This window comes from Sander lucioperca, chromosome 12, assembly GCF_008315115.2.
Source record: "Sander lucioperca isolate FBNREF2018 chromosome 12, SLUC_FBN_1.2, whole genome shotgun sequence".
In the NCBI taxonomy this organism is placed as follows: domain Eukaryota; kingdom Metazoa; phylum Chordata; class Actinopteri; order Perciformes; family Percidae; genus Sander; species Sander lucioperca.
Genome location: NC_050184.1, coordinates 9,006,974 through 9,027,705, shown reverse-complemented (window position 1 = coordinate 9,027,705; position 20,732 = coordinate 9,006,974). Strand labels below are relative to the sequence as shown.

Below are 20,732 nucleotides of genomic sequence, written 5' to 3'. Positions count from 1 at the left end.
AGCTGCACAGCTTGATCACCTGTCAGTGGGCTTTAACGTTGTTTGTATCTCAGGGCCTGGTGCCGTCCAACAGCTCGGGCCTGGATGATGGAGCAGAGCTGAGGGGGAACATGGTGGAGCTGCTCAGGAGGTCTATTCTCTACATTGAGCCTGTGGACCCAGTCTACTGGTGTGGAGCGCTGCGTAAATGTGAGGGCAGGATCCTCCCCTGCCTCAGGGTACGGTGACACACCTGCCAGAGTCTTAAAAACATACAGCTTTCTATCTTTGACATTTCTTTTAAATCACAACCATCATACAAAGCTGCTTTTGCATAGGACGACCTCTAGCCCACCTAGTAGAGTGTGCGCCCCACGTAGGCTGAGTCCTTTGCAGCGGTCCTGTCTGTCCACTGTCACTGTCTAATAAAGTGAAAAGCACCCCCCACCCCCCATTCCATTATTGCATTCCATTATATAATATCAAGTACACTCAACCAGGTTTAGGCTCTAACACACTCGACACTTGACTGCATTTACTGGAGGTAAAACTGCACATTCTTATAATAGCTTTTTGTAACAAGGGAAAGTAAGCTCCCTGTTTTTTGTGAATAAGATGCAGACAGAACAGCTGGACCAAACAACCTCAGTGATACGAAGATATACAACTGAAGTCCAGAGACACACGTCAAGATTTAATTGTTTTTTGAAGTCACTGACAATCATCCCACAGTTTCACTTTTGTATTGTGTCCCGGATCAGCTTTTCTCTAAAAAGCGTGTTCTGTGTTGTAGAACCATCTGATGGTGCTCGGGCTGCTGTTGTTTGAGGCGACTGTCCATCGGCACCAGCTCTACTTCCGTCTCCATAACGATTTGAATGCCCCGCCCTTCAGCATCATCTTCCAGGGCATCACAAGGCAGCACCTGGATTACGGCGTCCTGCCCTGCATCAAGTACTTTGTCAACTTCTGCTTCTACAAATTTGGACTGGAGGTACTTTTTAGGGGCTGAGGTGTGTGTGTCTGTGTGTATCTGAACTGTTTAACGAACCTGACACTGACTTCTTAACATTTTCTCAACACTTCTTAGATCAGTTTAATCGTGGCGGTCAACGTGATTGGTCAAAGGATGGATTTCTATGCCCTGCTCCATTCTTGCGCCTTATTGGCTGTTCTGTCACGGCGACGCAGGAAGGCCATCGGGGAGGTGTGGCCTAAATACTGCTGCTTTACTGCCGGGCTCATGGTGCTGCAGTACCTGCTTTGCATTGGCATCCCTCCCGCTGTCTGTGTTGGTATGGGCTTTTTGAATAACTGTGATTTTTGTAGAAATAAACTATTGATATTATTATATATAATTTATATCTAGTTCCTAAAAACTTTAACATTTGCTGGTGTGTGTAATGGCCACTAGCATGCAGAAAATAATGCATTTAAAAAAAAAAAAAAGCGACAGCAGTTTGCTTTAAAAAAACAAAAAACATATGAGGAACTGGATAGCATGAGCAGTGATAAAGAAAAGAGTGACACCGAAAGTGTAACTCAAACAGAAAATCAAATGGAAAAAAAGCTTTAGTACCATGTACACCAGGGGTGTCAAACTGATTTTCACTAAGGGCCACACTGGAAAAAGAGGATCACTCCAAGGGCCAGACATGTAGAGTTTATCGACGTGCTTTTGTTACTGCATGTCACTTTTTTAAAACATTTTGGTAGCTTTTTTCCTCATTTTTGTTCCAATGTTTTTGTAGCTTTCTCAGACATTTGTCACCTTTTTGTAAATTTGTTGCTTTTCCCGACATTTTTGTATGCTTTTTGTCGCATTTTTGTTGACATGAAGCCCCACAAAAGTCATCAAAAGAGTTCCTTCTATATATTAAGTTTATAATGATAGAAAACAGAGAAAAGTAATTCATTGTTTGGTGTATGAAATGTCAGAATACATAGAAATAAAGATCTCATAATTAGGATCCAAGTTAAAATCTTCAAATTGATTTTTTTTATTCAATCATAAGTCCGAAACCCAAGAATATTCAGTTTACAGTACTACCGTACTGTATATGACTAAGAAAAGCTTCCAACTCTCACATTTGAGAAGCTGGAACCAGCAAATGTTTGGTGCTTTTGTTCAGAAAAATTACTGAAACAATCAATCAATTATCAAAATAATTGCTGATTAATTAACAGAAATGTTAAAATGATTAAATGTCACTGCTTGCAAAAGTCCTGCATTTAAGTCTCATTGTTTGCTATTCCACTTTACTCTTCTTTTTTTTCTCATCAGATTACCCCTGGAGAACCGCAGTTCAGCCTTTGACCTCTAATGTTATTAAGTGGTTTTACCTGCCTGACTTCGCCATGAGACCCGATCCTTCATTCATATTCTGTGAGTTTAGCTCTACTCTCTTTCTTTTCTGTCCTGACTTTGAACCTTTTCCTCCTCTGTAATTCCTCACGTCCGGTTTTGACTCCCTCCTCTCTCTCCTGTGTTCTGCAGATGACCACCTCCTGTTGCTCTGCTCGTCTCTGCAGTGGCAGGTGTTTGAGGAGGAGAACCGAGCGGCGGTGCGACTGCTGGCTGGAGACAACGTTGAGATCAGCCGTAGTTTGGATCCTTGTTCCTTCAACCAGTTCATACCTGTCAATAACTTCCTTCACTGCAGGTCAGAAACATGTCTTTTTTATATTTCGTTTTTTCTAGGGTTGTGCGATTAATCGCATGATTGTCCATAGTCCAAATGAATTGCACATTTTTTAATCAGTTCTAAATGTACAAATTTAACAGTTAAATGAAAGTCTTTTACTACTTTAAAGTCTCCATTCACAGCACTTAAAGACAACTCACTTTTAAAGCTAGTTCACCTGTTACTGTCGTTATTTCCTATTTCCAAAACAGCCAGGAGTTGAGTTTTCATTAAAACAAAAGTCTGGGTAGCTCACCTGGTAGAGCGTGCGCCCATATATAGAGGTTTACTCCTCGACGCAGCGGCCATGGGTTTGACTCTGACCTGCGGCCCTTTGCTGCATGTCATTCCCCCTCTCTCTCCCCTTTCATGTCTTCATCTGTCCTATAAAATAAAGGCTTAAAATGCCCCAAAAAATAATCTTTAAAATAAAACACATTGGGGCTACATTCCCTCCAGCCATAGGCATAGATTTTGTGGGGGATGCAGGGGATATGTCCCCCCAATATTTAGAAGAGGTAGATTTGTCCCTCTTCAAAAAATATGAAAGAAAACCCACTCCCCAAAGAGGTCAAAAATAACTGTTCAGGGGGCTCAAAACATGTATATATCCTTCTTACCTGTAAATATGTTTCCCAATGATTTCAGACCCCCCTATAGTGGAACATACCATCTTTACCTTGTAGCGCACAACTCTTTTCTTTCTCTCTTTCTCTGTGAAATGAAGCTGCATTCAAGTGCGGTCGGAAATGTCTATAAATGATCTGCGGAAAACAGTTTCAGGAATATAAAGTCTGCTTGTGCTACACAAATTGTTGCATAAAAATTCCCCAGAATTCAGGAAATGAAGTGTCTGACGCTCAACTTTTTGTGGGGGAGTTATGTGTTCCCCCCAAAACCTACGCCCTTGCCTCCAGCTAACTTCACATTAAACAATGAGGGCAAAACAGCATCATCACTGTCCAGCTCAGCTAAAAACACCGGATCTGCAGCACTGTGTCGTTCACTACCAAAGCCTGTTTGTAACCAGTAGGCTGATCTTCATATATTCAACTGACTTTACCAGATAGTACGCAACTGTCCTGCTATTTTTACAGGCATGTAAACCTCTTTCCTGTAAAAAAGAAAAATCCTTTTTGTCTTAAGTATTTTTTTTTACCAGGAGTAGAGTCTTGGTTCCATTTCTATTATATATCAGACTTGTCTTGTTCTATATGTCGATTACAATTTTTCACATCTTTTTATATCGTCAAACATACGAGTAATTTTATTGATGTTTGATTTATTTTCTCCTTTCCCTGAACGTGACTCACCCTCAAAGACTACATTTATAGACCTGAGATAAGAACAGGAAATAGCCCGAACTCCATAATCCAGCACTTAATCTCTTCGAACATCTCTTCCTGCTCTGTAAATTAAACTGCAGGTGGAGAATATTGTGAGCCCATCTCGCTGGTTTGTGGTCGTTTAAGGAGCATTAAGGGGTCGAGTTAGATCATTCATTTATGTGTGTGTTCAAACTCATAAAAGCTGTTCTGGTAAACTGAAACTGCTGAATAAGCACTCATGGACGTCTCCCATTTCGTTTATAGGCTTTATTTCACTTTCTGCTACTAGCCTTCACCAGATTCACAGACAATGCAAAGAAGCTGTGTTATTTCATTGGCTGAGGAAGTTCGTGTTTGAGTCAGACTTGAGTTGGCCTTTTAAATAATCAATTAATTAAGAAGAATCTATAGATTAATCAACAACAAAAATAAGCATGAGATGTATATATAGCCTGCAACAAATATAAAACAACAAACATTTATTAACACAAGTGTTGGAAATACCCTTGATTGCTTTCTTGCCGAGAGTTTGATGAGAAGATTGGGTTACACTTTACTTGAAGGTATCTACATAAGCGTGACATGACACTGTCATGAACGTGTCATAAACATTATAAACAAGTCATAAACGTTTATGACATAACGCTTCTGTCCGCAAGTGTCATTCGGTTTTTGTCATGACAAGTTATGGTTAAGATTAGGGTTAGAGTTAGGGTTAAGGTTCATGTGTCATGTCACTCTTATGTAGATACCTTCAAGTAAAGTGTTACCGAAGATTGATACCACTCTTGTCTCTGTACTAGAGGATTGATACCCGAACCGAGCCCGTCAGGACCCGTCAGGACCCGTCAGGACCCGGCGGTACCCGACGGGCCAGGCCGGGTTCGGACAGATATTTAGAAATGAGGTTCGGGTCGGGCTCGGTCACATCAGCGTGATAAGGCATTGAACATTTTAAATTAAACAGCTTATTAACGTGCGCTTGTTGCCCCATGTGCGCTGATGCGCTCATCTGTTGACATTTCCGAATGCCCTACAGTTGCTTAATAAAAGCGGTCTTTCCACAGTTAAACAAACGTACATGTGTCTTTAGTATGAGAAAAAGAGATTATGAGATTTTAACTGTGTCGGGCTCGGGTCGGGCTCGGACATACAGTAAATATCTTAATGCCTGTCGGGCTCAGGCCGGGCTCGGTTACTGCTCTGTCGGACGCGGGCTGGGCTCGGACAGAAAAATGCGGCCCGATCCGCACTCTACTCTGTACACTAAATATGAAGCTACAACCAGGAGACAGTTAGCTTAGCTTAGCATAAAGACTGAAAACAGAGGGAAACAGCTAGCTTGGCAAGAAAGCAATTTTATACGATATTTAAGGTTTTTTTAGTACCTTTTTAGAGGTATTGGGTTACTGTCATATATTTTTCACAGTTATCCAAGAAAGAACTCTTTGTCTGTTTTTATGTGTTCTGGCAGCATTTTTTTATGCTTCTCTTTCTCAGTGTCCCTCTCTGTCTGGTCCTCAGGTGCTACCTCGACATGGTGAAGGTGTTTGTTTTCAGCTATTTCTTCTGGCTGGTGCTGTGCCTCATCTTCATCACTGGCACCACACGGATCAATATCTTCTGTCTGGGCTACCTGGTGGCCTGTTTCTACTTCATGTTGTTTGGAGGCAGCGTGTTGATGCAGCCTGTCAGATACATCCTACGACTGTGGGACTGGCTCATCGGTTATACCTGCTTTGTGATCGCCATGAAGAACCTGCTGTCTGTGAGTTACCGCACTGCAAGCGAGTGCAGTAGTTAAGACACGCATCACTGAATTTGTTAGCTTTTTGACTCTATCCTGTCAATTATAGCCTCTTTTTGCCATTCCTGTGTTTTTTTTGTGACCAGCTCGGTTCTTGTGCCTACCTGGACAGCCTGTTGAAGAACGGCTGCTGGTTAATTCAGGCTTTCAGCATGTTCTGCACCATCAAAGGCTACGACGTCCGTAAGTGTCTGTAACAGATGATGATAAAGGATATCTTAAATCTTAGTACATTCTTGTGTTTGTAAAGTATACAGGTCATGATCAACCGATTTCCCCGCCGGGGAACAATAAAGGTGTAGCTTTCCACTTTCCTATCTTAATCTGTCCTGTTAAATGACGGCAATACAAGTAAAAAAACTAAAAAATATTTCGATTGCAGTTTCGGTTTAGGAATCAGAATCGTTTTAAAAGTACCGTTTCGGCATTGGAATCGTAAAAATCCAAATGATACCCAACCCTACCAAAAATAGATAAATAGATTTAAAAAAATGTATACGGTTCTCTTTTGTTACAGGAGCAATCTAATGACAAAATTTAGATCTCTTATTAAAGCTCTAATCCAGGTGTATTCAAGAGAGAGGCGGAGCAGAGACCCCCTATTACAAATATTGTATAAAATTAAGTTGCATATTAAACTGGGCCTGCAATAATGTGTAGGGCGGCCTAAAGCCTTTATACATGCCTACATACCTTTTTGGCCATAGAGTACTAAGCTATTAAAATATGAATTGTTGACATGCTTTTATAAATCATGTTTTAATGTTAAACATACATGTGACAGTGAATCCTTAGAATTAACTGTATCTGTGGATGGCTATCTCAGTGACTACCTTACCTATAGGTCAGTACGTCTATCATCATTGTCTTTTTTTCACAAATAGGCTGAATTATATTTGCTAATAATATGTTGGATCCATGTTAAGACATTATAATTATTGAAAAAAAAAAAAACTTTTCAATAATTTGGCGGCCCCCCCTCTGCAGTAACTCTGAGGACCCCCTAGGGCTCCTGGGCCCCCTGTTGAAGATCTCTGCTCTAATCCTTATAAGTTTGAGACACATAGTTTTTTTTTATGATGAAAGATAATTTTGTGTAAACGTGATGTTTTATGATGCACTTTTCACTGAGATCTATTTGTGTAAAAGTGTTTACTTTATGAAACTCTTCAATCTTTATCATTAAAAGGGAGACAATCAGCAAATATCTGCAAGGTCTAAACTCTAAGATCTGTGTTTTCCATATCTTTTCTTATCACATTTGGTTGATATTAATATTAAAAATAAACTTGAATTCATGTCACAAAAGTCAGAGTTATAGTCTGTAGAGGATAAAGAAAACAGGGAACTGAGACTTTATTGAGCACCTTTTGATGTCCCTTAATAATTTTGTTAAAATATTTCTTTCTGCGTGCGTGCGGCCCATGTACAAAGGCTCAGTCTTCACCACAGTGGCAACGAGTTCAATTCTGACCCGTGGCCCTTTGCTGCATGTCATCCCCCCACCTCTCTTTCTCTCTCTCTCTCTCTCTCTCTCTCTCTCTCTCTCTCTCTCTCTCCCACTTTCCTATCTTAATCTGTCCTGTTAAATGACGGCAATACAAGTAAAAAAACAAAAAAATATTTCTTCCATCATGCAGCTGCTCCTGACGATGAGTGTGAGCTGCCAGAGGGTGAGGCGGGCATCGTCTGGGATGCGATCTGTTTCACTTTCCTCCTGGCACAGAGGAGGGTCTTCCTCAGCTACTACTTCCTCTACGTGGTGTCTGACCTTAAGTCTTCTAAGATATTGGCCTCCAGGTCTGTACTTCACACAAACCTCCTGTTTAGGTCCCCCACTACATACACAAAGCAGCAGCAAGTGAACTTTACAATTAGGGTGAGGGGGTACCAATGACAACGAGGGGTAAATGTTTGAAAATTTAAACTTGAAATTTTGTTTGATAAATTAAACCCAACCTAACATGTCTGCATACAGTTTATAAAGGGAAACCAAAGGGACGTGATAGGCAAAAGAGTCCAACTTGCTTTGGATGAAGCAGCACTCACTCACAGCTGTTGAGGGGACATTTTTGTAGCGCTCTATTTTATGGGTAATTATTGATAATTTCAATCATTTCAAAGATGTTTCATGGTAAGAAGAGTTTGGTTCTAATTGTAAGGAAAATTGTAATTTCCTAGACAGAGAGCTTCATTTAAACCCAAGTAAATATTCATTCTTTATGAATTTAATGGAAACTTTATTCTGCACACATTTTGGCATGTTCAGCTGACCTGCTGTGAACTCACTTAAAGACTCTCTCAATGTTATGCTTGCAATTAGTTGGAAATAATGGACAATGTTGCATTTAAATTCTGCCTCTGTTTTGCCTATCATTAGTACCATTTAGGAAACATCTCGAAAATTAGGAAACTATTCTGAAAAGTTAAACCTGTAAAATAATTGAAACATTTCTGCAGAGTGACTGTAGCTGACACCAGAATATGATTTTGTTTGTGGATCTAGTGTCGCATTTAGCGAGGAAGGAAACTTACTCTCTAATTCATTCATTTAATCATCTTGGCCCCCTTGGGAGCATAGGGCGTCCACCATGGATCTCCACCTCACTCTCCTCTGCGCTAAGGTCTTTACTTCTTGCCAGGAGGTCCCCGTCTTGGTCAGTTCATCAAGAGTGGACCACCTCCAGTTAGATTTAGGTCTCCCCAGCTTCCTCTTGCCTTAGGGATTATAGTCCAGAGCTTGTCTTGCTATGTTCCTCGGATCCTTCCTAATTGTATGACCGATCCATTCCCTGACTCTCTAATGGAGCCTCAGTTTTTTTTGTCTGATGTTGCGTTACAATCAGTTTTGTTGTAGTTGTCACAATAATTATAATAAGAGATCATTAACCCCTAAACAAAGTAGTAAAAATAACCACATGTAGCGGTGATGAAATGACGAAATGGTGCCCACAACAATTTAAGTCGTGCTCTTTTCCTCTACCTCTCTCTACCTCCAAGGGGCGCTGAGCTGTTTGAGGCCAGAGTGAAGAAGCAGGTAGCAGCCAGACTGGAGATGGAGAAGAAATCTGTGGAGACTCTGAAGAAACAGTAAGACATGTTAACCATAAAGTACATTTACAACATTTCAGCTCAACTACGAATGTATGAATACATTGACACAGTTTTAATGACGACCAACAGAATTTTTCCCTCTCAATCTCCCATTTTATCCTGTCTGGAAAAAAAGTGAACAGTGAGCAACTAACTTGCCTTTCCACCCTCTTCCTGTAGGATGGAGAAGATCAAATCTAAACAGAAGAGTGGGCCTGCAGCAGCAGACAAACCAGCACTTCCTGCTGATCCAGAGCAGGTGACACTGGGTAACACAAGTGAATCTATTTTCTGTTTCTACTGTTAATAAACCAGCAAAGTATGAGCACACATTTACAATTTCATAGGCACATCCATGAAAAATATTTTTAGGACAAAGTCCGTTTTATTTCACGTATACTAACCAAAAATTAGGGTTGGGTACCGAAACCCAGTTACACTATGGAACCGGTTCCTATGCAATCGGTAGTACTCGGACCGGATTAGAATGCAAATTTCGATTCCTCATTTCGGTTCCATTTTATGTATCAATTGAAATATTTTCCCTCTGTCGCTCCAAAACGGATGCAAAAATATCACACTTTCTCTGTAGTCTACCGTTAGCTAGCTAACGTAAATGTAAGCTACTTTTAAAATGCCATATTTTCCCTCTGGGCTCACCAAAATGGACGTAAAAGCATATTAACCTTTCACTGCACGTGATCGCTAGTAAACATATTATATCTTTGATGTCAGTTTTCAGTTTTTCAAGAATCGGTTTAGGAATCGGAATCGTTTTAAAAGTACCGGTTCGGCATTGGAATCGTGAAAAATCCAAATGATACCCAACCCTACCAAAAATAGATAAATAGATTAAAAAAATGTATACGGTTCTCTTTTGTTACAGGAGCAATCTAATGAGAAAATTTAGATCTCTTATTAAAGCTCTAATCCAGGGGTATTCAAGAGAGAGGTGGAGCAGGGACCCCCTATTACAAATATTGTATAAAATTAAGTTGCATATTAAACTGGGCCTGCAATAACGTGTAGGGCGGCCTAAAGCCTTTATACATGCCTACATACCTTTTTTGGCCATAGAGTACTAAGCTATTAAAATATGAATTGTTGACATGCTTTTATAAATCATGTTTTAATGTTAAACATACATGTGACAGTGAATCCTTAGAATTAACTGTATCTGTGGATGGCTATCTCAGTGACTACCTTACCTATAGGCCAGTACGCCTATCATCATTTTTTTCACAAATAGGCTGAATTATATTTGCTAATAATATGTTGGATCCATGTTAAGACATTATAATTATTGAAAAAAAACAAAAAAACTCTTCAATAATTTGGTGGCCCCCCCTCTGCAGTAACTCTGAGGACCCCCTAGGGCTCCTGGGCCCCCTGTTGAAGATCTCTGCCCTAATCCTTATAAGTTTGAGACACATAGTTTTTTTTTATGATGAAAGATAATTTTGTGTAAACGTGATGTTTTATGATGCACTTTTCACTGAGATCTATTTGTGTAAAAGTGTTTACTTTATGAAACTCTTCAATCTTTATCATTAAAAGGGAGACAATCAGCAAATATCTGCAAGGTCTAAACTCTAAGATCTGTGTTTTCCAGGTGATGATGAGAAGGCAAAGAGAGACGCTGGAAAATGGTGGAAGCCTTGGGTGTCTCAGCCAGGAGGTGAGCAGCAACATCACACAACCAAAAAACTGCTCAGTGCTTTCAGAGTGAATGAAGAATGCTCTGCTATTTCCTAAAGTTCCAGCTCCTTGAATCTTGTCAGAGAGACGTTTTGTAACCCAGGTTATGTAAGAAAACAGTAAATACAGCCACTGAGCTGCTGGTACTGGAGCAGCTTTGGATCAGATGGCTTGCTCAGAAGCTCAACAGTATGCATAGTGATTCATTTGTGACACTGCTCTGTTTTATGCAGTGGAAAACAACTGTGGCTACCACCTGTTTGAGAGTGACAGCGAGGAGGAAGAGGAGGAAGTTACAGAGAAGAAAGAAGAGGAACCACCACCGAAGAAGAAATCTGCTTTCCAGGTGAGAGCCAGGAAAACCCCTGAAACGCAAAAACTAATGACGAATGAAAAGGATACATTTCATGTTTTCCATATGTTCAAGGGTCATACTTTAGAACAGATTTGTTGCTATGTTGTAACCTCATCAGTTGAGATGTGTGTCTGTGTCTTTGATATCCAGTTGGCCTACGACGCCTGGATCACCAGCTCCAAGTCGGCACTGAAGGACCTGAAGAAGGAGAAGAAAAAATTAAAGAAAGAGGAGAAGAAGAGAGCAAAGAGAGAGCTGCAGAGACAGCAGGGTGAGAGAGGGACATGTGGTGTTTATGTAACAGCGTCTAATCCTCCTCTGTAGTCCGTCTTAATTTCAGTCAGTCTTTGAATTCAAATGTCAGATTGGCTACTACGAACCACAGCATGTTTCATGTAGTTATAAATTATATGAAGTGATTTGGTGAGGATTTAAACATTTAGTGACAATTCCGAGACTGGAAGGTCCCAGGTTTGATAGAGGGTCATTACAATCCAAAGGTTTACCCTCTGCGGAGCATTAATGTGCTTGGTACATCTGTCCATCAGATTTAAATATTTCTTGTGTGAAGGAGGACATTATGGCACCTGAGGAAAGGTCAGCAGGGTTTTTTCGCAGGGGTCTTAAAAAGTCTACAATTTAAAAATCTAAATTTTAGGCCTTAAAAAGTCTTAAATTTGCTTAAGTATTGTGTTCTAGGTCTAATTTTAAACTGGTCTTAATTTTCCTATGTCCATGCAATGCTACCTCATTATGCTCATTATTTTCCACATTCTGTGGTGTTGTAGTTCTTTTTTTCGCTAGTCCAAATATAATTTTGCTGTATTATGACTACAAAAGAGCCCAACATGCAACTTATATTGCAGCCAATCAGCTTTCGTGTTATTGGCACAAGTCTTTTTCGGATTGTACCACAGACATAAAGTGGATTTTATTCTTCATCTTTGGGGAGGCTTGAAAAAAACTGAATTTAGGGCTTAGTTGATGTTGTGATAAAGGTCTTCAATTTAATTTATAATGGTCTTAAAAAGTCTTAAATTTGACTTGGTAAAACCTGCAGAAACCCTGGGTCAGGTCTGGCCAGACGTCCTGTTGCTGTTGGACAGATGGCCCGACTGCTAAAATGATTTAAAAATAAAATCTTCTTTCTTCCAGGCATTGATAGAACGGACTCTAGTGAGGATGAACTGGTGGAAAGCACTGTGGAGGAAGAGGGAGAGGAGGAAAAAGGTAAACAAACATGAGTCACTGCATTACACTCACAACAAACAACTGGATTCTACCACAAGTAAACTTCTGTGTGAAAGTAATATTGTATTATTGAATGACTTTCTGGGCCCTATTTTAATGATCTAAGCGCACGGCGTGAAGCGCCTGGCACAGGTGCGTTTAGGGCGTGTACGGATAAACCAATCTTGTCATCAGTGTCATCTCCCTAAAAGCCAGGCGCGTTTGTACCTTGGTGCATTGCTATTATGATGGCGGATTTGCTAAGCAGGAAGGAGAGATTTGCAGGAGAAGAAACTGATTTGCTTGTGCGTGAAGTGAAATAATAAGTATCATATCATAATACTATTTCACATTGTAATATTTGTATTTTTAATCTTTTGCGTGTTTGTGTTCTGCTGTGCGTCCCTGTGTGTGTAACAAGCATAGTGTGCACACTGTGCACGAGCCTAGGCGCATTTTACTAATGCGCTGTTAAAATAACAATGAAATACTGCGTTATTGACTTTAGACCAGGTTTTTGTTGGTCAATGGCGCGATGACTTCCCGCTGCCTCAAGATAGGAATACGCCAAGAATGCACCTGAACACACCTCCCTGTGAGACCAGCACGCCCATGGGCGCACAGATGGACGCAGGTGCATTTGCTATTTAAACGACGTGGGCGCTGGACGGGATATTGACAACTGCATCACTTGTTGCTGCGCTGCGCCGGGTGCAAGATAGGGCCCTCTGTTTGTTTTTGCTGTAACATGAACAAGTTTTCCCTACAGCAGCAGGGAAAAGCTTTAATATATCAACACATTCGTGCTCACTTAGGTACTTGTCCTCTCCTTACAGAAAACATTCTGCAGCGCGTCATTAACACCTTGAAGTTCAGCTGGGTGTTCATTCAGTCCCTTCTTGACGACCTGACGGAGGGTCTGAACGTGTTCTGCAAAGAAAGCCTGGACATTTCCAAGGTTCTGCTCTTTGAGCGTGCGTTACTCAGCCAACAGCAAAAGAAGGTGAGAGGAAAGGATGTCAAGTTGATCATTGTAAATTAAAGATACTGTATGTCTGGGTTTTAGTCTCAAGGTGAGGCACAAAAAAAAAAACATTTTATCCTTCAATATGGACAATATAAACAAATGTAAACATATAAACAAATTCAACCCCAACTATTATTTTTATGTCATTATGACTTTTATGTGTGTACCATTATGAGATTTATAGTGACAAACTATCTGTCATATCTTACGTTGAAAGATGTGCTCTATTTACAAAAAAATTTCATCCGGCTATTTTTTTCTTTGCGTATTTTATTTATTCATTTAATTGTTCAATTATTAAAGTTGATTATTACACAGGTGTTATCAGTTCTGGCTGATAAGACCAGTTTGGGAACCACTGGCCTACAGGGACACTTAATGGACAAACATGAAGTACAGTATACACTTCCCTCATACACTATGTTTGGGTCAGCTACAGCCTCTCTCTCCCTTGCTCTACAGGGTAGAGAGGTGAGCCAGGAGAGCGTGAAGCAGTTTTATGAAAACTGGATATCCCGTCAGAACACACTTTCATCCCAAGACACCCTAGATGACTCCCTGCTCCCCCCCCCCTCCCCGCCCGATGTCCCCTCCTCACACCACACCTATGCCAAGCTGAAAAACCAAGCCTCCAAAGTGTCCTGGGGCAGCAGCGTTTCCAGGTAGGCTGCTGGTCCCATATTTACCTCTCATGTTTTCATTCTCTTTCCTGCTTCTACTGTATTTCTTCCCATGTGTGCATACATGTACTGTGTGTTAAAAGTTAGAACTGTTGACATATTTAAGACATGCATAGCATTATTACTGTTGAAATATACACTAGGGCTGGGACGATATGCTTTTGTCCCGATTAGATTCTTTTACGATACATGGGTGCCGAATCGATTTGTATTGCAGTTCAATTATTGAGATTTTAGAAGTATTGTGATTCGATAGTATTGGGTATTGCAATTTTCTTTTCCTTCTTTAACAAAAACAAAAGTTGAATAATACACTTCTAGAGACAATATATCATGAGACATTTCTAAAAACTAATTGTTTTCTAAGAAGAATGCACATCACATGTCAGTCGGTCAGTCTGACATTTATTTCATTTGTAAAGAAGTAAGAACATGTATTTTCTGCATTTTCTGCTTTCGCTTTGTTTTGTTGGAAACGGATATGATGTACTCGCTGTCAGCAATACCATATAAACAGAACATATTTTGGGGAATCATTGGTTAAAAAAAAGGGAAAAGAATCAAATTTAAATGTTGTCGCAAAAGAATCACGATACATACGATTTTCGATTATTTCCCCCCCCCACCCCTAATATACACAGTCTACCCCTCCTTTAGACCCTGTTTTACTCATCTGCTCTCTCCTCCTCACCTTCAGCTGTATGACAGATGAGACGATGCTGGGCTCCCGGCAGCCGACCCAGGAAGAGCTGGACGAGCCTCCCGCTGTGTCTCCTGCTGCTGACCAGCTCAGACGGAGACTCCTGAAAACAGCCAACATCGACCTGTCCTTCTTTGAAACTGTTGATCTATCACCAAGGTGAGGGAGAAATCTTTGGTTACAGGCCGTAAAACTTAGTCACACAGATATGCTATGGGGTTTAGGAGAGAATCCTGGACTGGACTACTGTATATCATAACACCGACAAAACTTGTTTACTATATGCACTGGGTGACATGTGTGCATAACTTCACTGATACATAGTGATGATAGATAGTGCACCTTTGTCTCTGGTTTAAATTATACATGTAAGTAAATATATGTACATATGTGAAAATAAGATGCACATGATGTGTCTATGGTAAATCTAGACTTCCCTCAGCTCTTTACACCTTTGCATATCAACATTTCCTTGATTCTTGATGTGAAAATGTCCCTATCCTTGTCTCAAAAGCTGTGAAGATGGCACCCCTCAAAAAGAAGACCACAAAAAAGACGAGGGTGATGACGAGGACACGGAGGGTGAGACGAAAAGTGAGCAAGGACCAGAAGAGACAGGGGAAGAGGAGGAAGTAGAGGAACAGCCAGAGGAGGATCGTGAGGTGGAGAGAGAAGAGCTAGACGAGGAAGCAGAGCAGAGAGAAGAAGATGAATGCGCTGATTACCCAGAATGCACCTCGTTGGGCTTCAGGGAGAGCGATGGAGAGAAGAGCCTCGACCTCACAGAATCTCCCAGACCTCTCAGTCAGGAAACGAGGAACCTCACTGCCAGTGAGCTGCTGCTTAACAAGTCAGTACACACAAGAAACGTTTTTAGTTTAAAGCATGTTTTTATCTTTTGCCAAAGAGAGACAAGCTGCTGCGTGACATAATGTGACTTATTATTATTACTATTTCTGTCTTCTCCCCCCCCCCCCCCCCATCCTTTCTGTAGTATGTTTGAACATGACGAGATCTCAGAGTCAGATAAGTTTTTCGTGACGTTGCCGAGGCCATTGAAGCTGGTGTTTGCCCTCTATAACACCATGGTGTCCAAGTCAGAGATGCTGTGCTACTTTGTCATCATCCTTAACCACATTGTGACGGCGTCGCTCCTCTCCCTCATCCTGCCCATTCTCATCTTCCTCTGGGCCATGCTGTCTGTGCCCCGGCCGACCAAACGCTTCTGGATGACCGCCATAATCTACACAGAGGTAAGTCATAACAGCATTTTGTGGTGAAATGAAGGAAACGTGTCAAAAAAGTGTAAAAAAAAAAAAAAAAAAAACATAAAAAAAACGTCAAAAATGTAAACAAAAACGTCAAAAAAATGCCGAAAAAAAGTCTAACGTTGAAAGCATCAAAAGTGAAAAAAAAACGTCAAAAGCAACAAGCGCCAACTCAGTTCTTGATTGGCCAACGGCACATTCAAATCAAATGATTATGATACGATGATGCCCGAACCGCAGGCCATCGGGCAACCCTCATTGTTGAACCCTGTAGTGTGTTTGACATCATTTGTAAATGTGAATTTCATTGCGGTATTAATATTTATTTTAGAACACATTTTAGACACCAGGGGCTGCGATCAGTTTTGTGTTTAATAAATAATTCATTCCTCATTGGAAGAATACTGAACAGACAAAATCAAAACTAAACAATGGGTTACAATGTAGTACATAGGGATGGCTGTTAGCAATTCTGCATATCTTATATATTTATTTGGCAGCTGATATTGTTTCTGTGCTCATATTTTTCATAATGCTGCACCATTCAAATGTGAAACAGTAGCTCAATATTATCAAATGTTTATGTTTAGTTGATTTAAACTCACCAAAAAAAAACACCAAAGGGCTTAACGAAAGGCGACATCATGAGGAAACATCTTCTGTAATTGTGTTTGCAAATTAACCCAAAGTGTTTATTACTCTTAAACAGATATGACGGTAACATGTTTTTCTTTTTTTTCTTTTATGACCCCTTAAAATTAATGTTTTTTTAAGAAATGCTGACATTGATAACGTTTCTTTTTTTTAAAGATTATTTTTGGGCTTTTTCCGCCTTTAATGGACAGGATAGGTGAGAAAGGGGAGAGAGAGGGGGAAGACATGCAGGAAATTATCACAGGTCGGAGTCGAACCCTGGACCTCTGCGTCGAGGCATAAACCTCTAAATATATGTGCGCCTGCTCTACCCACTGAACCAACCGGGCCACACATTGATAACATTTCTGAGTCAAGTTGATAGATGGTGGATGTCCCCCCATAAAAATTCTGTATGGTTAATGTAGTCCTACCCCACTGGTTTTACAGGTCTCTGGAAGTCCTACTGCATACTTGCAGTATAAAGCCTTTTGAGTGAAGTCTGATGAATTGCCTCAAGTGATGTCACCTAGTACAGAAAAAAGACCATAAATTATTTCTGGAGAAAATGTCTGATGTTTATTTATGGTTCCAGCTGATGCATAATCCAGAACTCTCTTCTCTGTTTCTCTCAGCTGACTGTCGTGGTGAAGTACTTTTTCCAGTTTGGTTTCTTCCCCTGGACCACGTCTGCGTACCGAGGCATCAACGCCGAGCGGCCCTTCGCCCTCCCAAACATCCTTGGGGTGGAGAAGAAAGACGGCTACGTCCTCTTCGACCTCATTCAGCTGCTCGCTCTGTTCTTCCATCGGTCTATTCTCAAGGTAACCATGAAAAGTCACCCTGCTCATTCAAATACACCCACCTGTATGTCTGATAAGGAACCACCAGCATTGTCGCCATGCATCTAGTTTTGCAAGTTAAAATTCTGTTTGTGTCCGTGACTACACAGTGCCATGGGCTATGGGACAACAAAGAAGTTGAGATGCCTGATTTTTTCAAGAAAATGAAGAGGAAAGTTGACAAGAACAAGATGACAGGAGGAGATAAGATGGGCAGCAAAGAGAAAACTCAACGTCGGCTGAAGTTCCTCCCTCTCCAAGCCTCCACCACCTCCATATTCTGTAGACGAAAGAGAGGCGACTCAGCAGAATCTGATGGTGAATATTCAGAAGAGCTTGATATATTTTGATTCAAGTCTGACCCAACCGTTTGGATGGGAGACTTCTACTTCTTCTTTCTTGTCTGTTGTCTTTTGTTCTTTTTTTTTGTCACTGATAGTTGCTGTATGACATTAATCACCATACCTAACATTTCACGTTTCATCTTTTTTTTACCGGAGAGGTGAAGTCCAAGAAGCAGCACAGCAAGAAGAAGAGACGGCAACAAAACAAGGCTCCGCTGACCAGGAAGCAGAGGATCAGACAGCAGATCAAAGAGTGGATGCTACAGGCCAAAGCTGCCATCGTAGAAGTGTGCGTTGTTGCAGACAAAGCTCACATTTTACCATTATATTACAGATTATTTCCCCTTAACAATCTAAAATATAGAGCTTGTGAATCTGACAGCTTGGAGAAAAGTGTGTTTTGATGCTGTATATTCTGTTTTTTTTCTACAGCGCGCTTAACATTTACCTACCCATAAGACAGTTTTTCTATGACATCATCCACCCAGACTACAGTCCTGTGTGTGACGTCTACGCTCTCATGTTTCTCATCGATGTAGTCAACTTCATTGTCACTATATATGGATACTGGGCTTTTGGGGTAAGAGTCTGCCCTGCCTCTAATCACACCAACAGTATGCACACTTAAAATGCAATCACACAATCACAAACACAATCACGTTGGTCTTTGTCTCTCTGTAGAAATATTCTGCAGCAGCCGACATCACAGAGTCTCTGTCAGAGGACCAGGTTCCAGAGGCCTTCCTGGTCATGCTGCTCATGCAGTTCGGCACCATGATAGTAGACCGGGCCCTATACCTGAAGAAGTCCCTGCTGGGAAAGTGTGTTTTCCAGGTGGTGCTGGTGTTCGGCATACACTTCTGGATGTTCTTCATCCTCCCCGGGGTCACAGAGAGGTCATCAACTAAGTTTATTATTCTCCTCATTTGTTCACTCAGTCGTTAAATAAACTCATCCTAGACTGTGGAGTTAACAATTTAAAGAATAATAAAGAGTGACTACAAGGAGACAGAGATCAAAAGAAGTATAAGTGTTTAAAATACAGTACAGTACAAGACAACTAATTATCCTACTCTACAGGCTTTATAAAAACTTGTGTGATAGAAAAGACTAGATAGAAAATTATTTCCAAAAGTAATATCAAAGAATGGGCAAAAACAGATCAAATTTTTTTCATGAAACATTATGAAAGCTCACATTGAGTGTGCATGTTTTCGTCCTCATTACCATCTTCTATTCAATTTCAGGATAGTAAATCGATCAATTGATCTAGACTGTTTTGAAATATATTAACTTGACAAAACGAACCCACGCACACATTGATCTAATAAAACATCCATCCCTAATTCCAGTTATGGTTATAGTATTATAAGACTCTCTTTTTAGAATTTGAATCAAAAATCATTGAGGGGAAAAAAGAAGAAAGACATGCTAAAAATCTTAGATAATTTCATGGATATCTCCTTCTCTCAGCATGTCTTTTTTGCTCCACAGGAGGTTCAACAGGAACCCTGTTGCTCAGCTCTGGTACTTTGTAAAGTGCATCTACTTCGGCCTGTCTGCCTACCAGATCAAATGTGGCTACCCAAACCGCATCCTGGGCAACTTCCTCACCAAGAACTACAATTACTTGAACCTCTTCCTCTTCCAAGGGTAAGAAAACATTTACTGGTTTTGATAAATACAAATATCTCCACTAACAAGACACACGTTCTACACTTGTGATTGAGTGTTAAAGTATAATTTCTTTTCTGTCTGGTATTTCATTTTTAGAATAGTTTTTATGGTGCATATTACAAAATAAAAATATATAAATTTCCTAATTTCCTAATAAATTATCCTCCTCCAGGTTTCGTTTAGTTCCCTTCCTGACAGAGTTGAGAGCGGTGATGGATTGGGTTTGGACTGACACCACTCTGTCTCTCTCCAGTTGGATTTGTGTTGAAGACATCTATGCAAATATATTCATCCTCAAGTGCTGGAGGGAGTCCGAGAAAGTAATTGAGAGCGTGTAGTACACATACTGCCTGCTGCGCTATTACTACAGTACCACAGTTTTATTTAAATAATATGAAAGGTGCATTAAGTACTTAATTATCTGCCTTGGGCTTTACAAATGACAATAACACTTGTATTCTTACTCCTATACTCATCCATGTTCTCCCCACCTTACCTTATCGACAGATCATTTATTAATGACTATTCTTCTGACCAGTTAATGTTAATCATTTTAGTCATTTATCAGGTAAGAATGCTGAATTCATTCTGCTTAGAGCTTCTAAAATAAGAGGAGGTATCGATTAAACACATTTTAATTTATGACTGCTGGTCAGACAAAATATGCAATTTTTTAAATTTAGATTTAATAGTCTGAGAACTAAGTCTGAGTCTAGTCTGAGTAATTTAATTGTAATTCTTCCAGAAATACCCCCACCCTCCAGGGCAGAAGAAGAAGAAGGTGGTGAAATACGGGATGGGAGGATTCATTATCTTTGCTCTCATCGGCATCATCTGGTTCCCGCTCCTCTTCATGTCACTGGTGCAGTCAGCAGCCGGAGTGACCAATCGGCCGGTGGACGTCTCCATCCAGCTTAGCATCGCAGGATATGAGGTCAGGATGGGAGTACATTAAACTGTGTGCTAACTTTCAACTTTTAGTGTTTGTATGCTTATGTTCTAAAACACTGTAGCTAGCTGGCTGCTAATATTCAGTGAATATTTTTTGCTTGTAAAAGGTGAAACTACAAAGTCTCTTACTTGAAGTGCTACAGTAAAAGAAATGCAGGTGTGGTGTCTTGTGGATAAAAGTCACCAGTATTACACATCACCATCATTTAACAAGACAACCACTTTTTCTTTTGCCCTAATCCTTCTTCCTAAGAGTCTACAGCCATGCTTGTATCTCATTAGGTTTTACTGCTTTGAGCTAAATGCTAACATCAACATGCTTACAATGACAATAACAATGCTAATGTTTAGCAAGTGTAATGTCTAACATGGTCACCATCTTATTTTAGCGTGTTAGTATGCTAACATTGGTTAATTAGCTCTAAACACAAAGTAA

At 40.4% G+C, this 20,732-nt stretch overlaps 1 protein-coding gene across 3 annotated transcripts in view; it reads left to right on the top strand.

The window, feature by feature from the left end:
- The window catches only part of si:dkey-11f4.7 (piezo-type mechanosensitive ion channel component 2), a 32,200-nt gene that overhangs the window by 7,423 nt on the left and 4,045 nt on the right, over nt 1-20,732 (top strand). For all 3 annotated transcript variants that reach the window (XR_004102724.2, XM_031286140.2, XM_036008320.1), the window contains 27 exons: nt 54-218; nt 773-973; nt 1,070-1,274; nt 2,264-2,365; nt 2,477-2,642; nt 5,516-5,759; nt 5,885-5,981; nt 7,439-7,598; nt 8,799-8,888; nt 9,072-9,160; nt 10,504-10,569; nt 10,823-10,935; nt 11,095-11,215; nt 12,100-12,174; nt 13,011-13,177; nt 13,664-13,863; nt 14,579-14,740; nt 15,096-15,431; nt 15,576-15,834; nt 17,118-17,306; nt 17,435-17,642; nt 17,825-17,957; nt 18,101-18,248; nt 18,350-18,564; nt 19,163-19,321; nt 19,518-19,665; nt 20,091-20,279. Coding sequence is in view for 2 of the 3 variants with exons in the window: in XM_031286140.2 (XP_031142000.1) it covers nt 54-218; nt 773-973; nt 1,070-1,274; nt 2,264-2,365; nt 2,477-2,642; nt 5,516-5,759; nt 5,885-5,981; nt 7,439-7,598; nt 8,799-8,888; nt 9,072-9,160; nt 10,504-10,569; nt 10,823-10,935; nt 11,095-11,215; nt 12,100-12,174; nt 13,011-13,177; nt 13,664-13,863; nt 14,579-14,740; nt 15,096-15,431; nt 15,576-15,834; nt 17,118-17,306; nt 17,435-17,642; nt 17,825-17,957; nt 18,101-18,248; nt 18,350-18,564; nt 19,163-19,321; nt 19,518-19,665; nt 20,091-20,279 (4,407 nt within the window). In the remaining variant the exon portion in view is untranslated. The remainder of the gene's footprint in view (nt 1-53; nt 219-772; nt 974-1,069; nt 1,275-2,263; nt 2,366-2,476; nt 2,643-5,515; nt 5,760-5,884; nt 5,982-7,438; nt 7,599-8,798; nt 8,889-9,071; nt 9,161-10,503; nt 10,570-10,822; nt 10,936-11,094; nt 11,216-12,099; nt 12,175-13,010; nt 13,178-13,663; nt 13,864-14,578; nt 14,741-15,095; nt 15,432-15,575; nt 15,835-17,117; nt 17,307-17,434; nt 17,643-17,824; nt 17,958-18,100; nt 18,249-18,349; nt 18,565-19,162; nt 19,322-19,517; nt 19,666-20,090; nt 20,280-20,732) is intronic.